Here is a 25,814-nt window from a genome sequence, read left to right as displayed (position 1 = left end):
ATAAACTTAATTTATTTTTTTATTAATTTGTTTTTTTATATTGTAATGACATTATCTAGCGTATAATTCAATACTTAAAATTCTTATTTCAATACTTTAAAATAATTCTCTTTATTTTTTTACAATTATTTCAATATTTTAAAATACTATTTTTTATTTTTTAACATTTTAATATTTATATTGTATGATTTTTTTTATGTTTTGTATTTTTAAATTACTGTCTCCAACTGTTAACTAGCGTATAATTCAATCATGCAAAAGTGGAAATTTATGGGCCAGATACAAGTAAATATTTACAGATTGAGCATAAAAATATTAACACTACTTTCATTGTTCGATTCAAGATGTTATGTTTTGCATATTCTTAAAAATTAAATAGTCCTTAATTAAGGGTTCAATTTTGCCATTCAAAATAGATTTTATATCTTGCATCTTTGTTCCCGTCCTTAGGTCCTGTACAAACGTTTTTGGGTAAAACACGTATTTGCGAATTGGTTGCCCCAAGTTTGCTTTCATGTTTTCATGTCTTATTTGTTTGATTTCAGATGTTTGTTGCTCCATAGCTACAGCAAGAAGCTTGGCCTTCAAACGATAAATAGCCTTAATCTTGTTTGCAATTGGACTTCTTTCTCCTGCACTCAAAGATAAAAAGCAATGAGTCAACATGCACAGATCAGCAATTTGTGTACATAAAAAATCACGTGTGTCTAGACTATGACAAAAGGGACAGTTTGAGGAGAATGAATGCTGTCAAGACCTTCAAAAGCATAATTTAAACTATTCAAGAGTAAAGTTGATGATAGAGCGAGTACTGTTGTCTTCTTTCTTACTTTCCCTACTAGGTATTCAATATTTATCTTCTGTTTCAATTCGTTCATTCTTTTGGAGGAAAGAAGTGAACGCTGAGTACTTGCCATTCTAATGTAAGTGCACATCATGTAGCTTGTTTCGGTAGGAAGCATCCTGCATAGATAATGGCATCATAAATTCCCCTATGTCAAGCAGTGGCTTTCCAGAAAGGGTGGAAATATTAAATTGAAGGGAATGATGTATTTATAGGGGAGATTTATGACATAAACAAGGTATGACTAAGTCTTCATTTGAAAATGGAATTATGAACTAGTTTAACAAATAATTGTTGCGGGGAAAATACTAGTATGCGCACAAAAATACTTAAGCAGATTTTAACCAAACCTTAAATCTTTGAAAAGGATGAGCTGGAAAGAACAGCGATTGATATATTTTTAGCATACTTATAACCCGTACAAGGCATAGAACTTAATAGAAAACAGGTAAAACTTAAAGGAATCAAGATTTTCCGAAGTATAGAATGGACACTCCTCTATCCTTTACAACAAACCTTATTAGACATTTCATATCTACGCTTTAAGACAAATGAATGGCCCTACAAATACTCTACATACTTCATATGCCTTTGATTCAATTTGGTGTAGCTGTTGATAAACTTCAATATTAGATGAATAGTGTACAAACAAATTCCTTGCCAACACATATTTCATATAAGTCTCTATCGTATACTGGGTATTTTTAATTGCCTTCATTCAACTTCTTGCTTAAGAATGCAATTAGTATCTCTTCTTGACTTTGCACAACTCTAATTATTATTCCACTTGCATCACAATCCACTTGAAACACTTTATTAAAATCATGTAAAGCCAATGCAAGCTTTTCTATGACCAACCTTTTAAAATTTCCAACCTTCTTTCAGCTACTGTCTCAACATAAACAGTCCCTTCTCATGTATTCAATCACAAAGTGCACAAAATCCACTAAAATTCATTATAACTATTTGCCTGAACATGATACCTTTTACCTCTGTGGTACTCCTTGAAGTACGTCACTCTCATAGAACCTTAACCTTTTCTTGGTCCATCATCAATTCTTCTTGAGAAATCACAAAAACTGAGTATACAAGTTCTTTCATGAATTTACACCTCAAATGAATCAGAAATTTCCCTTCTTAGGTGCTCCAGTACTTGTTTTGAATGTGTCTCCTGTTTGTTTGGCTGAAAAAGAATATATCATCCAAATATATTGCTACAAATTTTGCCAAGAATGGCTTCAACATCTCATTCACTAGTCTCATGAAATTGCCACAAGCATTGGTTAGTCTAAATGGTATAACCAACCACTCACATAATCTTTCCGTTGTCTTAAAAGTTGTCTGCCATTCATCACCTTCTCTTAGATGAATTTGATGATAGTCATTTTCTCAAGTCAATCGTGGAGAATCAAGTCATCCATCCTTGGTAATGGAAGTATGTACTTAATGATAATCTTATCTGTTGCTCTTGAATCTATTCGCATTCTCTATTCTCCATTCTCCATTCTCCATCTTCCTCCAATGTAAGAACCATTGGTACTGCACATGGGCTCAAACTCTAAAATCAAATCTTTTCCAACAAATCTTGAATTGGTTTATTCAACTATTCATTGGTGGAATCATTTTATTTGGAGCCTTATTTAGCGAATCAGCTCCTAATATAAATCCATATGATGAAATATTTTCCATGTAGGTTGCAATCCACTTTAAACACTTGAAAATAGATAATTTCTTTGCATTCTTCCAACAAGCATTCTACTTTTGGCATTTATAAATCTGCTACACTTTGGTCAACCTTTGAAATCAAAGAAAAAGACAACATTGTTTCACTTTTGTGAGTAACTTCTTGGCTGAAAATATCATTACCTTGCTACTTTCACCTCCTCTTATGGGCAATACCTCAGATTTTTTTCCTACTGAGCATCATGTGGATGTTCCCCCTGGTTCCCCTATTCTAGGTGCTGGAGGTATTGTGGTTGGTTGGGTTGGTAACATGGTGGAGCATCATGCAAGATGTGAACCTGTGGCTTCTGCTTGTGGTAGGGGACCTATCTCTGATGGTCCGTTCTATGAGGATGCTTCCCCTCCTATTGCTAGGGTGGGTGCCATCTCTACAGAGAATCACTATGCTACTCATGTGCCTTTGCAGCAGGATGCTGATGTTTCTCAGTTAGATGGGTTGCTCAAGGATCCTTTGGCTGATCCTATGGACAATTTTCCCGCTGTGGAGGCTAGTGTGGCTATCTCAGTTCAGATCCCTGATGCCTCGGACGACAAGACTGTTGCTCCTATGGAGAATGCTCTCATTGGGACGTTTTGGATCTCAACTGAATATTGACTCTGTCATTGAGCATTGAAGCAATGGAGAGCTGTTGGTTGGCTGCAGGTAGCTGCTATGCCTAATTGGTTCTTCTTTTTCTCCTACCAAAACTCTAAGGGGAGCAAGGAAGTTATGTCTGGTGGACCTTGGTTCTTTGGAACTTCTTCTTTTCTCTTTTTGAGAAGATGGTCTACTGGTTTTGATGCGTACAAGAAAAAGTTCAACTGGATCCCTTTTTGGGTAAGGTTCCCAAAGCTTCCTTTGCAATACTGGCATGAAGAGGTTTTTAAAGGTATTGCTAACGCTCTTAGCTCTTTCTTAACCTTAGATAATGTTATGAAAGATAGGCAACTTTTTTTTGCCATATTCTGTGCTGGTTTTGAGTTTGGGAAAATTCTTCCAAACTCTATTAAGTTACATTCAGAGCAAGGAAGTTATTGTCTGGTGGACCTTGGTTCTTGGAACTTCTTTTCACTTTTTGAGAAGATGGTCTACTGGTTTTGATGCATACAAGAAAAAGGTCAACTGGATCCCTTTTTGGGTAAGGTTCCCAAAGCTTCCTTTGCAATACTGGCATAAAGAGGTGTTTAAAGGTATTGCTAATGCTCTTAGCCCTTTCTTAACCTTAGATAATGTTATGAAAGATAGGAGATGCATTTTTTTTTGCCAGATTCTGTGTTGGTTTTGAGTATGGGAAAATTCTTCCACTCTTTTGAGTTATATTCCAAGCTGGGTGTTTGGGAACAGGTTATTCACTTTGATTATTCCTCTACAGTGTGCTCTCATTGCCATAGAGTTGGACATTACTCCCAATCATGCCATGTTTTCAAAGACTTTTTCCCTGCTAGTTTTGAATTGAATGATTTCATCTACAGTTGTGTTAGTCTCAAAGATAACTCTAAGGAGTCCCCCGTAAGAGACAACAAAGAAGCTGTGGTTCATGATGTTGAAGAATCAGGTGAGGCCTTGAGGGGAGCCCCCTTCAAGGAAAAAATGATTGAAGATTTTGTCGAGGCCCTTAAGGGAGCCCCCCTCAAGGATAAAAATATGGATGATTTTGGTTCTTTGATGTTTTAGAACTCCTAGGTCAGGCTCAGTTTCAAACCTCCTTGAGGTTGTTGTTGTTGTTCAGCTGTCTGGTTTTGTTGGGGCCTTTCTTTTTTTAAGGCCTGTTCCTCTTGGTCCCGTTCCTTGTTGGTGTGGTCTCTTTGGTGGCTCACTGTAGGCTTTCTCATTGCTGTTGTTTAGCTTTGTTATTCCTATTTTGCAGCATTTTGAAAAGGGTTTCGGGTGCCTTTCAAAACTTATTTTCCCATTAATCAAAAACAGTTACTTGATTTCCCTTCTATAAATAAAAGACTTTGTATGGGTTTGGATAAGATGTATATTTTCACCCAAATTTTCACACCGTTTTAGTAGAAAACAAATTATCTATGCTATGATTATATACTAAGTTGCAGGGTTCGCCAGGTTCAACACTTGGTAATAGTTTGGTCCAGTTCGGGTTCAAGTCCTGGTCCAGTTCACCTTTGGGTTCGGCCAAGGTTCGTGCCCATGCAATCCGTTTGGTCCAAGGCGAACATGGGGCAAACCCATGGCAAACCTGGACGTCTGGGCACCCAAATTTATGTTTTTTTTGGCAAAATTTTATAAAATTTATAGCAATGAGGTTTCTTATTTGAAGAGATATGTGTTTCTAATACAGATGCAAAAGCATATGGATTTCAAAGAATCGATGTTGTTCAATTAATCAAGGAGACAGCTCCTTTAAATAGAGTTACAAAGGCGATGTTTCTAAAAGAAACAATCGTTAACTAGAGGCAAAATTAGAAACAACTTAAATGACCATTAATAACACAAAGCGAAAGATATTATTCTAATACCCTCCCTTAATGGTCATCATTCTAATTACCAAGAGAAATAACAGAGAAGGTTGCCCCCTTCTTCTCAAAGCACACTGCAACAGAAGACGAGCCTGCCACTGACTCTGCCACTTGAGATGAGTCTGCCACCAACCCTCCCAGAAACTACAGAACTTCTGGAGATACCCAAAACAACACCAACCATCCAACCTGATGTTGGAGAACTGTCCCTCCCTGAAACCAAAGACACACCAAGAACAGTTGTCACAATTTTGAGGAAAAAATCGGCAAACCCTCCAAACTATTGCAGATGAGCAGGATGCCCAAAAATAGACTGCAAATAAGAGACTAGTGTAGATGTTCGCACAACAACTCCAGGTGCGACTAAAAACAGACTACAGCAAAGTACAATTTTTGAGGAAAAAATCATAAACCCTCCCATGATTTTTTTTACAAGGACAAAAAATATTTAAAAACCCAGACACTTTTTTAAGGGAAAAAATATCAAAACCCATCAGAATTTTTTTTCAAGTAAAAAAATATTAAAAACCGAAACAAACATCGATGCCCATAAGCCATCTTCACGCTTTTCGAGGCACGGAAAACGAGGTACTGAGAAGATGCTAAGTGCACAAAACCTGACCGCCTTCCAACATCAAGTTGGTCAATGACACCATCTTGCATGTTTCCCAATGCACGAAAAACAAAAAAACTAAGAAGAGGCGTTGGCACATAATTCAAAAAATTTGAATCCCACTACAGAAACAGAGGCAGATGCAGGTACAGACTTCAAAAAATGAAGTACGGCTGGCACGAATTTCAAGAAAAAAAATTCCAGCTGACCCAGAAAAATCTGAAGACAACCCAAAAATCCTTGCGAAAAACCCAGAAGGAATCTGCTGTCGGAATTAGGATCCGTTGGCATGAAAATTGAGGCACCCAGAAAATTCTGACAATGACCCAGTTGAGATCTCGAAAAACACACCATGAATCTGTGCTCAGAAAAAAATTTCGACTGAATCTGGAGGGTCAAAACCCTAGCCGAAAATGCAGATTTCCATCCAAAAAATGGCAGAAAAAGAAATCTACAAGCGGGAAAAAAACGCGTCACGTGGTTGTGCGAAATGCAGGAGAGACGGGTCACGGGAGAGGGCAGAAAATAGCCAGAAAAACCTAGTAGTTGCAGCCAAAACGAACTGCCAAAGAAGCAATTTCGAATAAACAAAGAAATTTTTCAAAAAAAACTGTTAAGTTTTAATTGAAAAATTATTTCGAAAATAACCAAGGCTCTGATACCATATAATACAGATGCAAAAGCAATATGGATTTCAAATTATCGATGTTGTTCAATTAATCAAGGAGACAAAGCTCCTTTAAATAAAGTTACAAAGACGATGTTTCTAAAAGAAACAATCGTTAACTAGAGGCGAAATTAGAAATAACTTAAATGACCATTAATAACACAAAGAGAAAGATATTATTCTAATAGTTTCAGACTTGCAGATTTGTGTGATTGTTTTGCAAGTTATCATATAGGTTCAAGACTTAAAATTATTAAGAACGGCAACAGACGATTTATTCAAAATTTGTTTACGTTTGAAGAAGGATAAAATAGAGCAGAAAACAATTGAGTTCTGACCTCTTACTTGTTAACCTTATACAATGTACTAGAGCAGTGCTCAATCACAACAGCAAAATATCCATGCATTAGCTCATTCTGATTTACAATCCTCGGCTTATGAACAGCAAGAGAAATATTCAGTTTTCTGAGCTCACTTATGATTTACACACTTAAGCAATTGGACTCACTGAATACAAAAATCCCTGAACTTGTATCAGATCTTACAATCTAAGATATACACAATACTTTTAATAGAATAGCTGATCTCCACACAGATTTAGAGTCCCAATCTTCTCCTAAAATAAACATAAGCTAAATTGCAATCAGCTTCTTATTCCCATGCCACTTTCATGATCATTAGTAGTTTGATATGAATTTTATACATTCAACACTTCTTCAGTTGTAAGTCGCAGACAAGATCTATCAAGTTTATGGTGGTTTTGTTGTTTATATGGTGCTATGTGACATTCTAATCTTAATTCATGCTTATAGGCTATATATTTATAAATAATTTTTACATTGATTTTGTACTTACGAACCCAAAAACCCCTTTTCAAAATTTTGCCGAACCAGTGAACCAGGTTCTTGAACTGAACCGGTGCCTGAACCCAAACCAACACACACACACACACACACAGATATATATATATATATATATATATATATAATTTTTACATTGTTTTTGTACTTACGAACCCAAAAACCCCTTTTCAAAATTTTGCCAAACTAGTGAACCGGGTTCTCGAACTGAACCGGTGCCCGAACCCAAACCAGCAGCTTAGATTTATATATGATCAAATTGCAAATAAACACTATCCTCCAGCCTTGAACTTGATTTTGTAAGACTCATTTACCATGCTCTGTCTTCTTCTTTACAAGATCAAATATTCTCATTCTCCCAGTTCAACATTAGCCATCTCGTCACCTTTAGTTTAGGATAACTACACTCTTTACTTACTTCTTCAATTCTCTTTATTGCATCTTGACATTCAAATGCTCTATAAACATATTAGTCACATTTTAAAAACATGCCATTAAAGTCTCTACTTCAGCCCTTGGCTTTCTCGCTATATGCTTGTCAGCTTCAATTATTTTTCCTTCCTCATCCTCTAACTCTTCCTCTTGAATTCTGTTGTCTCCTAGACAACAACTCCTCTACTTTGCACGCTAGAATCTTTCTTCATCCAAGGTTGGCTTCTTATTGTTTTGGCCATTCACTTTTGTGCTGTGTTTTGTATTAATCCTAGGTGGGGCATGACACCCAATATCATGGAAAATCCTGCGTTGGCGTCTAAGATAGGTCCCAGATGATGATGCAGCCATAATCTTCTGATTGATAACTTGGACATCTTGACAGCTGGAGAAATTATATCTTTTCTGGAGAGGCTTCATCAACATTGTTTAATATATAAATTGTAAATATTGTCAAATGTATACAAATCTCATGGATTATGAAACAAATTTCAAACTAAAAATATAAATCTATGGCTCAGAAGAGCTTGTGTCACTCATCCCAACATCACAGAAAATCCTGTGTCGGTGTCTAAAATAGGTCCTAGATGAAGATGCAGCCATGACATTCTGATTGCGGGGCTTCATTTTCAATATTGATTATATTGGGGAGATTCTAATTTCTATTGAAGGTTGTTGTCTATGTCATCTGGAGATCTATATTAGTTCGTTATGGGTTTTTCATTTCATTCTTCTTTGATCATCTTGAAATGGGGCAACTATAAGCAATGGAGCAATGGTATCTTGAAACATCTTTGTTTGCTTCATCTTTTGCCACATTTGTATGGTCTTGTTCCTCAATCAAGTACTTGCAAGAAATTTGTTTGGAAAGCTAAAAAAGAATATATTTTGGGATTGATTGGTCTACAGTGTCATTGCACACATTGAGTGTCCCCATGTTCTTTGGACCAGAGTTTGAGAGATATATGGAGATCGTGTATTAGAGCTCACTATCAGCTCTTACACTTGTTATGTCTGTATTTATACAAACTTATTGTAAATTTCCTCATTACTGAATGATGCTTTATGAGGTTTTTTACTAAAAGGTTTTCCCCCATCTAAACAATATGTTCTGTGTATTTCATCTATTTTCTTCCACAGTATATTCTATTTCATATTTAAAGGTCAGTTGCCTAACTGAACCTAATTCTTATCACTATGTGTTTCGGTGAAGTACATGGTGAAGCAACTATGCAATCACCATCTTCCAAGCCATTCATACTTTTATGTTTCGTAAAGTATGCCATCTAATGATACAATCTTATTATTTCCAGTTCCACTGAAACCGGATGAAAGCAATAAAAGGAATGATATGGTAACTCCTGAGAGTGAACAGGAACCACTCTTCTGTTTGAAGTACCACAATTTTATCTTATTCAGTGTATATGTAATGTCTGTCATGCTGGCTATCAGAAATGAAAAGAAAGATATCCAGAGTAGCCGGAAACTCCTTTATCCCTCCCTGGGCGCATGTATCCCCATATCCGAACTGTACCCGCATGTGCCCAAAAAACCTGGATTTTCCAACCATGCTGGATACCATGTGATTTGATTTTTTTTAAATTTGACATAAATCTTACTAAATTTAATTTAAAAAAACTTCATTCATGCAATTTTTAACAAAAAAATTGGTATAAAGTATAAACAAAACCTACACCAAATGAGAAAGACAAATGAAATGTTTTTCTTCAGTGACCCATTTTTTGGGTTATCATCCAATGCAACTCTACTATTTTTGCATATTGTAAATTGTTAAATCAACTTATAATTATTTATGTAGCAATTATGTGTATATATCGCTTTTGAAGTAATGAAAATCTCCTCTAATAGCTTAGAAAATTGTGTTAAATATGTGTATGTGTTTTATATGAATGTTGTATCTACCGTATCCATATTGGGGGTCTTAAAAATGGCCATATCCATATCCAATACCGTATCCGTATTTGTATCCATATCCGTGTCCATGCAACTTTGAAGATATCATCATGAAGATCAAAATACTCAATGAATGAAGATGGTATGAAATTAGAACCTGTGCAGTAAACAGAGGTACCAGTTGGAATATGAATGATATGAACTGCCATTTCAGCTTTGTTAAGACTTCGGCTGCTGCTTCCACTCAAACTTGTGTAATGTATCTCAAGATCTTCATCAGGCAATTTAAAGTACACAAAATTTTCGATAAAAAGAGGCACTACATCTACACCTGCAATGCAAGTCTGCATGAAGTAATCTTAGCATAGCAAAGCATAATGAAACTCAAATTTTCAGCTTAGATAAAATTCACATGAATTCAGATTTAGAATTAAATCAATAAATATCTTAAATGGAGTAACTCAGGACGATTTCAGCCAAGATGCCCCAAAACAATTGACACACATACATTGAACAAGGAATTTAGCAACCAACTTAATCTGTACGCACAAACTAAAAATATCTGAAAGCCCAGACGATGTAAACAAATTTGAGCAATATCACAGATTAGTAACTAAATATTAAAAAGTAATCATCCACAAGAAGCATAAACCTGTACAACCAGGATTTGTAAAAGAAATCACCTGCTACGGTAGGAGGCTCCTAGATCATGTCAAAAATGCAAATTAAATGTTGAGGCCGTAAGAGGGGTAACCATTTTCTCAGGGCAGCTTTTTTTTTATTAATTTCATGGAAACAATCAATCTCAACAGTTAGGCAACTAGTTAAGATAGTCTGCAACCCTGCTCTAGTTGTGCACATGAATAGCTAAGACTCGTAATAACAAATCACCTCACTGTCCTTATAAAGCAATTTCATACCATGGACTGTATATTTGAAATAATATTCTCAGTGAGAAGCAAATTGGGCACGATGCTAATCAATTGGTAGTCGTCTTGTGGTAAAATTGAATTAGTAACATTAAAAAATAAAGAATGAAAACACATGCATGTGCAAACGTGACTGAGTGGTCAATGTTCAGGGCAACACATAAAATACATACATACAATCACAGTAAATTGCAAACAAATCCAGTCTGTTATGCTTTCATAAATTTAGTGGGTTTAATTTTAGTTTTAGCCACTTTATTGACTAGTGGCGTTATTTTCCACAATAGCACATTCATATTGTTAGTTTTAACAGTATGTACTTTCAAGTCCCATTAACTTTCTTTGGTCACATGGGGACAAATATAATTACTCTCTATGACTAATCAAAAGTCGATTGATCATGTAATGCCTAGCTATCCCTAGCTTGAATTATATTTTGTGTTGATACTAAATATATGACTGTGATGTTAGATGATCGCATTCTAATGCTATTGTTAGATGTGATTTGTTATGAAAATATTTCATGAAATATGTGTGTGTGTTGTGGGCTTGCCTGAACTATGATTATTATGTTGCAATTCATGAACATGTGCTTAGATATGAGATTGATGCTGCAGTCAAGGGCTATCACGATTTTATTGTTTAATTGTAATGAGATTGTAGATATGATGTTAGACCCCATTAGGTGATTATTCGATGCATCAGCTATTGATGTTTATATTGAGCAGGTATGCTTCACGTGTGTGTTAAGTGGTTATAGGTACACAGTATTGACTTCACTTGGCTCCACAAGTCTGAGCATACCCAGACGGTGGTTATGAGGAGATTCACAATGGCCATATCCATTCTACCTTACCCATCATACTTGGTTCAAGTACAATTTCCCATATTCAATGTTATACCTTAAATACTGTGATCGGTAATACTCCAAAAATCCTAATCCCCATGTTTAAGTCCAGTAATGAGTGTTTGGCTGTTTATGTTAATCTATATTTTTCCGTAAAATTATATGCAAAAAATGAGCTTCATGGCTTTAAATCATAATTTAATGATTGAAATTGAATTGTGACTTATGAATATTGTTAATTATGTATTTTGGGAATTGAGGATAAATTGTATGCATTTAGGTATTAAAAGAATTAATTTATTTATTATTATTTTATTTTCAAAAGTGAAAGTGTTTTTTTTGGGTAAAATAGGATAAAGGTGATTCATTTTTGGGGTATTAATGCATTTTGCTAGAAGAAAATGGGGAGAGTAAAAACCCTACTGGCTGAAAATATGTTTGGTTAATTGTAGGGGCTAGAGTGAACAGAATTGAGTAAGTCAATTGCATTAGGATAGGACTGGGAAGAGGATCATACTACTGCAAGGAATTGAGCATTTGTTTGGTGCGTGTGAAGAACTTTCATAAAATTCTACCAAAATTTGTGGTAAGATCTTCATTCCTCCGCTATTTCTTCTTGTTCTTGTTTCTAAATGGTTGGAAATTGTTTAATGGGGTAGGAAAAGCATTTCCACAGTTTATAGAATTGAATTTGGTAGTTTTTATTTGTTTTGAGAAATTTTATGGAATTTTCAAAATACACTATTATGCTGCCCAATCTTCCATAGAATGATTAAAATATGTGCTTTATGTTAAAAGAGAGATGTTGGGCACTTCTATTTCAAAAGGGTATTGTTCAAATTTTGATTTCATGAATTTTAAATTTTGATGAGTTTCAAAGCTATTTTCATGAAGCCTTGAGATTTGCTGGTTTTTATGAAATTGTGAAAATGGGAAAAATGTGATATTGTGGAAATTTGTGATGGATTATTATGCGGAAGTATTAGTATACTGGAATGTCCCTACTTTGAAATTTAATTTAATAATAAATAATAATAATAATAATAATAATAATAATAAAATACAAAAGAATAAATTAAAATATAACAGAATATAATTAAATATAATTGAAATTTTATTAAAGTTAATGAATGGTCAAAAGCTCAGTTACCGGTTCTTGCCAAAAATGGCCAGGTCCTGGTCCTGGTTCATGCCCGGTCCTGGTCCGACCCTGGTTTGACCTGGGTCCCACCCGGGTCCTGCCCAGGCGGCTGGGTTCCCTGTGGGCGTCCAAGACCCACAGGGAACCCAGCCGCCTGGGCAAGACCCGGGTGAACCCAAGCCCGTGGGTTCCCAAAAACGGGGCCCACGGGTTAGAAAACAAAGAAAAACAATTAAAAAACAAATTTTTTAATCTTATTTTAACATTTTGAAACTTGAATCAGTTGAAACTTGAAACTTGAATATTATCCTTTTTGCAAATTATGAATATGATATTACATTTATGATTTACGATATATCAATATCAAAATATTTATTGGCATTGGCAATTATGGATTTATGATTTATGATTTATCTGTTATCATTTATGTATCATTGTATGGGAAAGTTACATTGTATGTTTGAACTGTGAACATATATAATTTTGATGTTTGAAGTTTGAACATATATATATATGTGTGTGTGTGTGTGTGTGTGTGTGTGTACGAACGAACCCGTACCCGTACCCAAAAAAATAAAAAATTGCCGAATCCGCAAATCCGAACTGGAACCGGTAACTTAGGTCAAAAGGCATGAAATGATAAGTTGTGACTCCCTCAAATGTGAGATATAAAAGGGAGAAGAGAACCTCATTTGAGGAGGGGAGAATTTGGAAATAAGTGCAGATCTGATTGTGGAAGGTTGTGTCCCTTTCAAAGGGCAGAAATAATAAAGAGTTGCACTCTTTCAAAGGGTGCTAATGGTGAAAGGGTGTGTCTCTTGCCAAAGGGCATGCATGATGAAGAGGTGCGACCTCTTTCTCGCATTGAGAGATATAAAGGGAAGGAATGAAAAGCATCTAGTGACATCACCATTAATCAGATCAAATCAGAACTGTTATTGAGTTCCAGGCAGTAGCATCTGTGTTCTTGGTGATATGCATGGGGATGTGCTTAATATGTATGCTTAATATATGAAGCCTGATAATGTTGTTATGCAGAATTCAGTAGTAATATTAATATAGACTGCAATATGTATGACAGTGATACTTAATTATATATATATTCATAATACATAAGATGTTAGTATACTTATAGTTTAAATCATGTTATTACTGTCAGTATTTCAGAAGATGGGGATGAGATGTTCCAAAGAGGGGCAGTCTAACCCCAAGCAATAGGTTAAGTCCCAAGACAGGGTGGGGATCAGCGACCCATAAGCCTTGAGGGTATAGACCCAAGATAGGTAAGTACTTGGATCTGTAAACTTTGAGGGAACCTATTGTATTTGGTCTCTAAGTGCTTTGGTAACATACATAGACCTTTCTCCCTTAAAACTGAAGTAGTAGTAGGGTTTGATATCTATATTAAGAACTATGAATAATGAAATTAATCATCTAATGAGGAAAATAAATAAGCACTTGTTAATAACCTAAGTTACCGGTTCTTCCCCTTTTGGCCTGGGTTCGGGTTCTGGTTCTTGCCCGGTCCTGGTTCTTCTTGGGTTCTCCTTGGGTTCCTCCCGGGTCCTTCCCAGGTGGCCGGGTTCCCTGTGGGTCCTGCGTCGCAGGACCCACACAGAACCTGGCCACCTGGGAAGGACCCGGGTGGAACCCAAGTCGAACCCAGGAGGACCCGTGTGAACCCAGGCCCGTGGTTTCCAAAAAATAGAGCCACGGGTCAAAAAAACAATAAAAAAAGAGTTTTTAAAATAGTTTTTTTATAATAAAACTCTAATTCGCCCTTTTATGACTTTTTAAAAAAGACTTGAAACTTGAATATTATCTTTTTTGCAAATTATGAATATGATATTAGACTTTAGTTATTAGTTTACCGATTACATTTGTGATATATGAATATTTATTGGCATTGGCAATTAATAATTATGGATTTATCATTTATCATTTATCATTTATGTATGGAAAGTCAGATTGTATATTTTATTTTTGTATGGATTGTATATATTGAACATATATATAATATATGGGTATATCTATATAATTAAAATATATATATATATGTACGGACGAACCCGTACCCAAGATTATTTTTTTTTGCCGAATCCACGAATCCGTACCTGAATCCAAACCCGAACCGGTGACTTAGTCAATAACTAATAAATTGAAGAATATCAATGATTGGCTTCATGATTAGTCTCTCAATCAATTTTAATATATTGAAATAGATTAATTATGTTAATCAGACAGGGGACATTACATATACTTTGTAAAATGTGAATTGGATCCATTTTGATCAGGTTGCATTAGATTGCCAAGAATTGAGAAAAGTGCATTGTTATGTGAAAATTTGTGAAAAGTGAAAATTGTCTTGTTTGTGTTTTATTTCACGTTCATTGGGGAATGTGATGAGCTTAGAACTTAAGTACTAGAGAGGGTTATGGGAGTGGCTCCCAATGTGTCCCCAGCCCAAAGTGGTATGAAAGAGAAAATCATGTGTGGGAGTCAATTAATCAAATGAAAACTAATGAAACACACGTAATTTATTAACCAAGATAACTGCTGCCCTTTGCATATCTTGAGTGCTTGTAAATGGCTAAGGATGATGACTTGGGAAGACATGCACTCTCTAGGAGCATGGGACTTGTATGATTGAGCATCAACATCCACATGAGAGGGTATTCGATTCCATTTGGTAGCCATTCCTTTGAGCTCTGTGATGACACTCCCTAGCTAGCTCTCTAGCATTTAGTCCTAGTGTAGCATGAGTTGCACCTGAAAGATGTAGCTTACCTCTCCTTTGTTGGTGTTTGCTTCATTTTTGTGGGTGCAATGTATTCTCCATGATTGATGTGAGTATAAGCCTTCCTCTCTTGTGTATTATGTGAGTGTGTGTTTGGGCCATGTGATCACCTCCTAGCACAGTGGGTGAAATATCCCCGGTCCTATTGGAGATTGAAATCAAGGGATATTTGTTGTCCAAGTTGTGAGTTATGCAGTTTGATTGTTTATGTGTTATACTGATAATGTGTTTCAGATTGCAATGTTGACCAACACACATAAATATCTCAAGAATAAACAATTCCTAAATGATCCTCTAGACCGATAATGATCAAAAGATGTATATGCAACTCACTTATAAGTCTATCAAGACTCGAAAACAAAGCTAACAGCAAACTGGCATATTCTCAAACACTTGTCTTACATCCTCAGAAAGATAGTGTGATGAGATGCAAACCCGAACTCCTCTTTTGATATTTCATATGATGGACAAATTGGCAATACATTGACAGTTTAGGAACATGAAATAGGCAGCTAATGAACAATTACATGGACCATCATAAATGAACAATTTTCAGACTTCTGAAGACTCAAGGACTGCAACTATACTTATGCATTCACACTGAGAATTTAAAATGAAAGCTACTCGTAAATGAACCTAATAATGACGCCTTGAAGAAGAAAGCAATATCCAATGTCCAAGACCCTCTAATGTGCCAAATCGGTCTTCTTCCAAAATCGCCCTTGCTTTTGCAATGTGAAGTCTGAGATCTCAATGAATGGCAACCAAAAGCACTTCAAACCTCCACCAATAGGATCGCCTTCAATGCTGGGATGTATCGCTACTTTCAATGTAGAGTTTGGAAGACAAATCGACAAGCTAGAGGCAAATACAATGGGCCATGGCAGCCTAGGCTCGGTTCTGATTTTAATTCATAAGTGGCCGATTCTTCACCAATCCTCCTTTAAATTGTCATAAAAAGAATCGTCTAAGTCTCTTATTAAAATCGCTGACCTCCATATGAAACTTCAATGCTTCAATGATGCACAATGAGCAAAATCAGGGGTTAGGAATATGCGGATCGGTCTTCACTTCAGACTTGGAATATGAACAGCCAGCATGTAATACTCCTCCAATAACCTCCAAAATAGGTTTGGCTATCCTTCCTTGAGCAAACTCGATATGCAATGAATGTCTAAATGGGCAATCTGAAAATCATGAATGCATCCACCATGGCACACAGCAAAACCACGATATGCACAAATAGGAAGACTGAAATGTCTCCCTCTCAATCGCAACCCCTCGGAAGATCTTTCACTTCCTCAGTTATGCCAATCACCAGAAGTTTCCGTTCCCAAATGATTCTCTACAGACAACCTTCCGGTTCCACAAGTCAACACACAAGAAGAGATACTCAACAACTGATGATGAACAACGAGTTACCTTCCTCCCTTTATTTCTTTCTCATCCAATCATATCATTTCTTCTAGAAGATCTCCTCATAAGGGTAGGTACACTTTATTATTATTTATTACACATATTAATTTAATTGCACTTTATTAAATAATATTATATTAAAAAATCAAAGTGCACATGCCTCGTAATATGTGTAATCCCCTTATTTCACCATTAGACCCAAAAATTATGAAACGTGAAGCCATAAGTCACTGCAACTCAACCCCCTAATCAATCCTCTTGGCCTACGAGGGTCGATGATAGGCCAATCCCGTGAAATCTGGGGACTAATGAGAAGAGGACATCACAGTGGGATGGACCTACGGGTTCCACATGGTCAGGTGATGTGGTAAACACCATTAGGGACCCGAGGCTATGGATTGAAGGCAATATGGGGCACTCTTCACTCATCATTTCTTTATGCATTCTAGTTAGCTCATTTCAAGAAAATATGTAATTAAAGGATATTTGAGTCCCCTATGCAAATTTAAATTGTAATCATACTTTTTGGACCTCTTTTGAAGAGAAATTGTAATTTGAATGTTGCCGATGGTCATAAAAGAACTTAGGAACCTCTATTTTGGGCTTAAAATGAACCTCTCTATTGTCAAAATTGTAGAAATTATTCTAAGTGTTTCGAACTTTGATGATCGAGCCTTTTCCTTTTGTTTTTCATTAAGTCTGTAAAAGGGGTAAGGCTTAACCCCAAATCTCAATCACCGAAGACCTCTTCTTCATTGCCAAAATTCTCTACGTATGTCAAGCATCAAACATCAAAGTTTTGCCTTAACGCTTAAGCTATCTTGCGGTAAGAGGAAAGACTCGTCCCTAATCCCCAACCCCTGAAGAATAACTTTCAAGCTTGCCTCGTCAACAATTATCGAACATCAAGCATCAGGCTTTCACATTTTCAATTTTCACCCCGACCCTCGATCCTTGATGAACCCCCTTTCAAACCTCAGACTTTGAACTTACTCCTTACCATTTTTGTATGCCCATGGTAATGGTTAAGGGAGAATGCCGAATCTAAAACCTTGATCTAGTTATTGAACTTCACACTTCGAGCTTTCTCTCACCCTGTTTCTTCTACTTTGCAAATAAGGTAAATTGAAACACCAATCCCCAAACCTAGGCAGCTAATTATGCTCAATCTAGTATTTATAATTACCCTAACTTCTAACTTAGTGATTGAAAAGTGAACTTCTCTATATCATCAAAAAGAGCTTGAAGAGATTTAAAACCAATTCCTTTAAGCTCTACCTATGGTAACGTTCTAAAGGACTGATGAAATTTTAGACCCCAAATTCCACCCCATAGACCTCCAAAAATGCAATTTTTGGAGTCATAGAAAAACAACTAGAAAATTACACCTCTAATAATTTCCATTTCCTTGTTGAGAAGCCCCTCTTAGAATAGCTTCAATTGTTCATAGGCGTCCTTAATCACTTCCTGGATGATCCTTGGTGGTTGAGCTTGCTCTGCAATGATATTGTTGTGTTTTATACGATATTTCTATGCACGTTGTAGTGCATGTGATACTTGTTACCTTCTTATCTTCAATGTGGTGATATGTTGATGTTATTATTTCAAAAAAATGTTCATCAAGTTTTGCCTTGATCCTTCGGACGGGGCAATGCAGATCAATATAATCTATCTTGATGAAATGAAGCAATTATAAAAACAATATAACAAATGCTCACATGCTCTAGTTTATGTACAACACAAATCTTTGCGGCACAGTTGTATTACTGGGCAGCTAAGTCACAAGGTTCGTGTTCAGGTTCGTGTTCAACAACAATAAAATTTGGATGAAGTTCGGCAAGGGTAAAAAGTTCAAAAAAAAAATCGACATTAAATTCACTTAATATAAATTTAAAAAATATTTAAATATAAATATATTTAAATTTTTTATATTAAATACAATAAATACTAAATATATTTAATTTAATATAGTAATAACTAGTCATCTTAATTAAATATTTTAAAATGTCAAATAATAGCAAATAATTAACACAATAATAAAACTTAAAGCATTGTATAGTTAACTTTTCATTATTTTTATTATATATTTAAAAGTTAATTTATTTGAATAAATTATATTTTAATAACTTGAGTAAGATACTACGTATTCATAAAATAATTAAAAAAATATTAATAGATAGTATTAATTCATTACATAATACATAAATAAAAAACAGAAAGATTAGGTTAAAACATATGATTAATATTCCTTGCAGTCGAATAGTCCAATGCGTGAGGTGTGTGAAGGAGCATTTGTTGCTGCCGAAGGGCCGAGTTGGTGGAGTGTTTATGCAATAGAAAAAATATGTGCTTGCAAAAACTAAAAAACCCGTTCGTGAAAAGAAAACCCCTGGAGTCGAAGAAAGCTCACGTTTTTTACTATGAATAGTCTGCTTTGTTTTTCTTGGGTTCGAAGAAATGGAGCTCACGGTTTTACCAATACGGTTTTTATTAAAAAATCTCTATCCCATATACCATACGAATTATATGACGAACTTAAACGAATTTTTTTGGGTTTTTAAAAATTCGACGGATTTCGAATTTGATCCATCAAATTCGCCGAACCCTGTGACTTAGGTGGGCAGTAATAGATACTAGATTGCTCAATTAGTTCAACACATGCCCAACCAAATCCAAAGAAGATTGTGACATACAATTATACATAATCAACTTATGGACTTCAACTACAACTAACACAAAGACCTGTAGCAGCGAAGAGAAATCAAACTTTGGAAAGCATGTTTACATAGAACTGTTCCATGCCTATGTACAAAGTCATCAAAGTAGGTCAGCTCCAACAACGAACCAAATGGTTCACCAAGTACCAACAAGGAGTCAAGGCTTTGCACCTACTTCCTAGACTCAATGCAATTGAGACCATTGCTTTAAAAAGAAAGAGCAACTAGTCCAAGAGGATCTACTAAACAAGGTTTATAAGGTAGCGCCAATACTATTCTCATGGTTTGTAGTGACTATGAAAACACTACCAAATTCTCATGGTAACACAAGGACCACCCATCCATCTCTAGCAATTGTGAATTTGTGACACATACTCTAATAGTGGCACATAGAACTTTGCACAAGGTCAAATACTCTTGTGGTAACCATACTTCTACACCTTCTAGGTTTCTACCATGGCTTTGACAGAGTCCAACAAACCACCCCAAAAGAATTTACTTCATAAACTTTTTTAAATTACCAGTGATGATGGAATCTTAAATAATACCCCTAATTTCATTTCTACACCATATTGAATTTTATACACCCTCATCTAGTACACAATTCTTATTAAAATATCCCCCTATTTTTACCATTTAACTTATGTACCTATTTTTAATCATATTTATGCCCATATTTTTCTATACCCCTCATACATGCAACTAAACATTTTACTTCCACCGCTATCACATTCATTGCTAAATTATTGAGTGAATTTTAATAGAAGATTATGAAAAAAAATACATTAAAAATATTTTTATATTATTATAATAATTTAACATTGATCCCTAGAATAGAAAAGATAATTGAAAAGTAACTGCTTGATGTGAATACCAGGTAATATTTTGCTTTCTTTACATTAATAATTGTTGATCTTTTGTTCTATGTTTACACTCACAAATATGTTTTGAATTCTCAATGAACAAAACAAAATGCATAACAATGAGGTAATGAGAGTGAAGAGATTCAAATTCAATAAAGAAGTCGTAGAAGTATTGTCAGGTGTTCATTTAGGAGGGGAGTGTTGCAAAGACTATGAGTTCAAATAACTAAAAGATCCCCAACCCAATTCTAACCAAATCTGATCCAAACCAACTGTTTGTTTTGCTGATAGTCTTTGGCCAGCGTATGTTAAGTGGGGGTTTGACTGATTTCTTTGTTTTGTTTGGGTTTTTTAGAGTTTTTGAACAATATTTTGAATGCTAAGTGAAAGAAATAGCTTTAACTGAGCATTAAAGTCTGATACAAATTTCTGGCAGATAGAATATAAGAAATCAGCTCTAATATTAGCTACAACTCCAAATACACCCTAGGGTTTGATACCCTTATTTCCAAAATGGAGCGGTTGGCTAAGAATAAGCTGGAAATGAGTGGTGAAGACCTCTAAAAGGTTTGCTTCTCACTAGGAGAGATGGGTTTTCGTCCAAATCTCCAAATTCTTCCAGAAGTTTGCGTTCCTCGAAGCTCCAAGCTGCTGAAACCCTCAAGCTTGCTTCTGATCTAAAAATTGGAAGCATAAGAATGAATCCAATTGATAGACAAATTGCCTTTTTATCTATTTTGGGGTTACTATTTGGCCTTAAAAATCATAAAATATCATTGAGGGTCTAATTCCTCATTGTGAACTTGTCCCTTATTAAAAACAACTTAAGTTGCTAAGATGGGGGGCACTTTTTACTATTCATCTTATGTTTCTCTGTTACTATTCACATATGGCCAACTTTAATATTTCAATTTTAACCATGGATTCAACCCCAGAACTCCAATCTGAAAGGCCCAAAAAGCTCCCTGTTGAGTTCCACAACCCCCGGTTGGGTCCCCAAACCACACTACTGACCTACGGGACCCTAATAGTAGGCCAACCTCCACTCAAGTCTAAGATGACTAAGGAAGTGACATTACAATCCTCCCTTCTCGGGATTGCTTGCCCTCAAGCAAACACAAAACAACCCGCTACTCCACTCTGATCAAAATGCTCAAGCACCACAAACTATGAAGTAACATATTGGAATCCATGTGGAATAATGTACCAAGCAAATCAATACCTGGATCCCATATCAAAATGAAAAATCTGTTATAGAAGATGAAGTAGGGGAATGTCAAATGATCACCATGAAGTAACCATACTAGCATGTAGAATATCAAAACAATGTGGAAACGAACCTCCACATGCCAACGAACCAACATAAATGGTCACCCAACTTCGCTATTATAACTCTGATCAGCAATATATGTGATATCAAACATGTCAACAAATGTAATGTACCCATTTTTGGAGAAAAAATAAATTAATTAATTTAATTAGTTAAGTTGTCCAAATTATTATTATTTATCATGGGTAACTTAATTAATTATTTTAATTAATAATATTAAGTTAATTATTTATAAAGTTATCAAATTTATTAAAAATTAAAAGATGACTTTATATTTAATTAATTTAATAAAGTGACTTAATTAAATATTATATCATAAAGTCACTTTTCTAAAAAACTTCTAGAGATGCAATGAAAAAAGTATAAAGGGGGATCTAACTGAAGCTTCAAGGCAGCTTGGATTATTGATTTGGATATTGGTTGGGTTTTGTGGAACCGAGAGGTGTTTGCAGAATATTATCTTTGGGAACGAAAAACTCCCATAGATAGCATAACTGAGGGAGTGAAAGATCTTCCGAGGGGTTGCAGCTGAGAGTGGGAGACATTTCAATCTTTCATATTGTGCCTATTGAGTTGTTGCATTTTCATGGTGGTGGGAGTTCAAGGTGTTTTCAGAATATCATATTGAAGATCCTAAGCCCATCGATTTCTATTGAAGGAAGAGGGCGATTTTCAATTAAGATCTTTGGAGGAGCTAATTTGGTGAAAGTGGATAAAAATTACAGATCTGTACCAAAATCGGGTTTCACCCTCATACCCACGAATTTGCTCCCTCTTCATCAGTTTAGCATCGAATCATACAAAGGAAGGCAGTCATAGCATTGGAGGAGAAGGACGATGCTTTTGGAGGTGTTTTGAAGGAGTATTTACGGACAATTCAGTGACAAGACAAATCTGAAGTAAAATCGTATTAGAGTGCCCATTCCTAACAAAATTGCTCATAGTCTGTTGTTTTGGACATCAAATTGCACCAAAGTGGACAGCGCTTCAGTCAAGGAGATAAGGCGATTATTTTTTGAGGAAGAAATTGTAAGCTAGTTGCTGTCATTATTTATTATCAGATTATCTATATTGCAGCAGGGGCGATTTTTGGATAAGGAAGATTTGGCAGCTTGAAGGCTCCAATTTACATGATATTGCTTGCCTCTCCAAGTACCAAGTAGGGCGATCTCTTTCAGGTTCCCTTTTGGCAACATTCTGTACACTCTTTCCAATAGTTGTAATTTTACATTGCTGTCCATGGTCTTCAGAAATTCTGAGTCATAGTTGATAAGTGTCCAGTCATTGGCGAAGATATTTGTATGAGTTATTTGATCATTATTTATTGCAATAAAGGAGGAATAAGGTTGCATTCTGATTTCATAATTATCTGAGGTTTCATGCAAACTGTTTGACGAAATGACAGCAAGCTGTAGGTGTATGTTTGTGTGTCTAAATTGGTATAGAACACTATAACTTAATGGCACATGCATCTTTGGTAATTTTCTTATCAATTAGAAGTCTTTTATAACTGACCTTTCATGATAAATGTGTGTTTGATAAACTCTACACCAATCTTAAAATTCTGAGATTACGTATCAGCATAACACACAAAATACAAAACCGCATAACACGCAGATTGGAAAGTCAGTGTCAGCAAATATTCCTTCTATTTCAGTCAATACACTGCAGGGGATATTTCAACAAACCAATGCTAATCAACAAAAATCACTCCACACTCCAACTCTATCCCAAAGGTATACCTCCAAACACTCCCATACCACTGGGAAACTGATGTAGACAATGAAAAGTCTGGATATGCCATATGATTCCAACTAGGACAGCCACTAGTCCATAGGGAATTGAAGAATATGAAGTCACCAATCAACAAAGATATCGCTGCCATATCAAATGAAACAGGTGACAAACTCAGAAATGAAGTATCTATGCCATCATTACTCCACACAGACAACTCTCGAGTGGCTGGTCCACTAAGAAAGTCATCAACCAAATCACTATCATCACCGAGAGAATGATCAAATACCTCAACTGGAAATTCTGAATTAAGCAATTCATGTCTCTCATCATCAAATGAATGGTGAACATCACAAACATGTTGGAGATTGATCTTGGCTTGTCGAGCCAACAACTTGCCTTGCCTTGCCCTTTCTAGCCAATCATCATTCATCATTTGGGATTGAGTTATATCAGCTGCTCCAAAGTGTCTAAATCCAGTCCTAAAATGAGATATACCATGTGACTTATCATGACCAAAGCATGCTTCATAAGTACCCACCATAATAGAATTATCATAACTCATTTCCCAATGATTAAAAACACCAATGTCATGAAAAGGGGAGGATGAATCACTGCTGCTATAAGTCAGAGAATGAGGACTGAATTGTTCCCTTGCATACATACCTTTGGGGTCATCAAGCATATTGGCTACATCAAGGGCTGGTTTTTAAGATGTACCCACTAAAGTTACCAAATGATGATGCAATTCATTTGCTACCAGTGAATTTTCTGAATGCATACCTTTATTAGGTCCCATTGCCAAAAATGAAGTATCATCACATGAAGATATTATATCACCGCTAGCACCATGTACCAAGGTTGCCATGTCATGAGTATAAGGAAATATATTGCTGCTGTCATAAAGGGAATAATCTGATTCATCCCCATACCTCCAATTGGTATTATCATCATCAAGGTATGCTTGCATACACTTGGCTGCCACAATTTTTGGGTTATCATTATTGGTAGCCTTCAACACAATTTGTTTACTTCCATGGGTAAACTCAAGCTCCATGTTGTCTTCTTCCCTAACCAAATATGCCTTCCAAGTCTGATCAAGGAATGATATTGTTATGAAACAAAGGCACAATGCCCAACCTTGCATACAATGGGGTTCTTTAATTCTTATCACATGCTCTTGCATAACAAGATGAATGAAACCATGTAAAAATGGGAGATGGTTAATCATCAATATGAGACCCACCTTTATTTTGTACCTTCCAAGTTTGCCTCCATAGATGCTTTCATAGCTTTCTGTCCAAAGGTGTGTGACATACTGAAAACTCCCCTCATGAGCTGTCAAATTTATCACCTCAAGGCTGCTGTTATAAATTAGATCAGCAACTAACGTGAAGTCAATGATGCATGTATACCCATGCATAAGAAAGAAACCCATCTCATACACCTTACCTATTGAGTAAATGTGTCTCCACACACTCCAATCCAACCCATAAACTGAGGTAGACCCAGATAAATCTGGAAATACAATGTATAACCACGTAGGGCAGCCATGTGTAAACCATGAATCCATGAAAATTATGTCACAACCCAACCAATAAACAGCTGCATAAGCATATGAAATAGGTGATAAATCCATAGTTGTATTGTAGTTGTCTCCCTTAATACCCGAAGTCAAACCATGAGGTGGCTGATCCACTAAACATGTCAACCATAAAATCATGATACACCTCAATAAAATTGTCAACATCAACTGAAAACTCAGAATTTTGGATGTTAGATAACTCTTGCTTCTCATCAATTGTGGAGCCATGTGAATCAAAATCCTATTGAAGATGAAGCTTTTACTTGATGAGCCATCAACTGGGCATTATTTGTCTTCACCTGCCAACCCTCTTCCATTCTTTGGAACTGATTTCACGTTACTGTCCCAAAGTTTACAAATCCATCCTCTCATAGGATGCATTATCACAAATATTATGTCTAACCTTTGCATCTTGTACCCCATTAATTGGAGAGCCCATAGCACTTAGTTTTTCATGAAAATAGGAAGTAACTCATGGGTATGTCTTGCCTTCACCTGCCAACCCTCTTCCATTCTTTGGAACTGATTTAATGTTACTGTCCCAAAGTTTACAGATCCAATCCTCTCATAAGATGCATCATCACAAATATTATGTCTACCCTTTGCATCTTGTACCCCATTAATTGGAGAGCCCATAGCACTTAGTTTTTCATGAAAATAGGCAGCTAACTCATGGGTATATAGAGATATAGTGCTGCGGTCCTTAATCAGGGATTTAGGACTGATTGTACCCTTTCTTTCGGTGCCTTGTAAGTCTTAAATACTAGAGTACACTTGCATACACTTGGCGTCCCTAAATTGTAGCATTTCATGTCTTGAAGCCAAGTCATTATCATGCTCCATCGATGTATCACAAATTGATTCATGCCCTTCTTCAAATGCTGATATAAAATCAGATTGTTGGCAATTTGAAGTTTCAACC

At 35.8% G+C, this 25,814-nt stretch overlaps 1 protein-coding gene across 5 annotated transcripts in view; it reads right to left on the bottom strand.

Moving 5' to 3' along the window:
* Positions 1-282: 282 nt before the first annotated feature.
* Positions 283-25,814, bottom strand: part of LOC131050520 (peptide chain release factor PrfB1, chloroplastic) — a 103,456-nt gene continuing 77,924 nt past the window's right edge. For 3 of the 5 annotated variants that reach the window (XM_057984718.2, XM_057984719.2, XM_057984721.2), the window contains 2 exons: positions 9,691-9,877; positions 283-632 (listed from right to left, as the gene is read on the bottom strand). In XM_057984718.2, the coding sequence (XP_057840701.2) occupies positions 340-632; positions 9,691-9,877 (480 nt within the window). In that variant the 3' untranslated portion in view covers positions 283-339. Of the gene's footprint in view, positions 633-830; positions 964-9,690; positions 9,878-25,814 lie in introns of all 5 variants that reach the window. The other 2 variants (XM_057984720.2, XR_009106965.2) reach the window with 2 other exon arrangements.

Source organism: Cryptomeria japonica, chromosome 11, assembly GCF_030272615.1.
Source record: "Cryptomeria japonica chromosome 11, Sugi_1.0, whole genome shotgun sequence".
NCBI lineage: Eukaryota > Viridiplantae > Streptophyta > Pinopsida > Cupressales > Cupressaceae > Cryptomeria > Cryptomeria japonica.
Note: the sequence above shows the minus strand (reverse complement) of the source record. Positions and strands in the feature narration are given on the sequence as shown.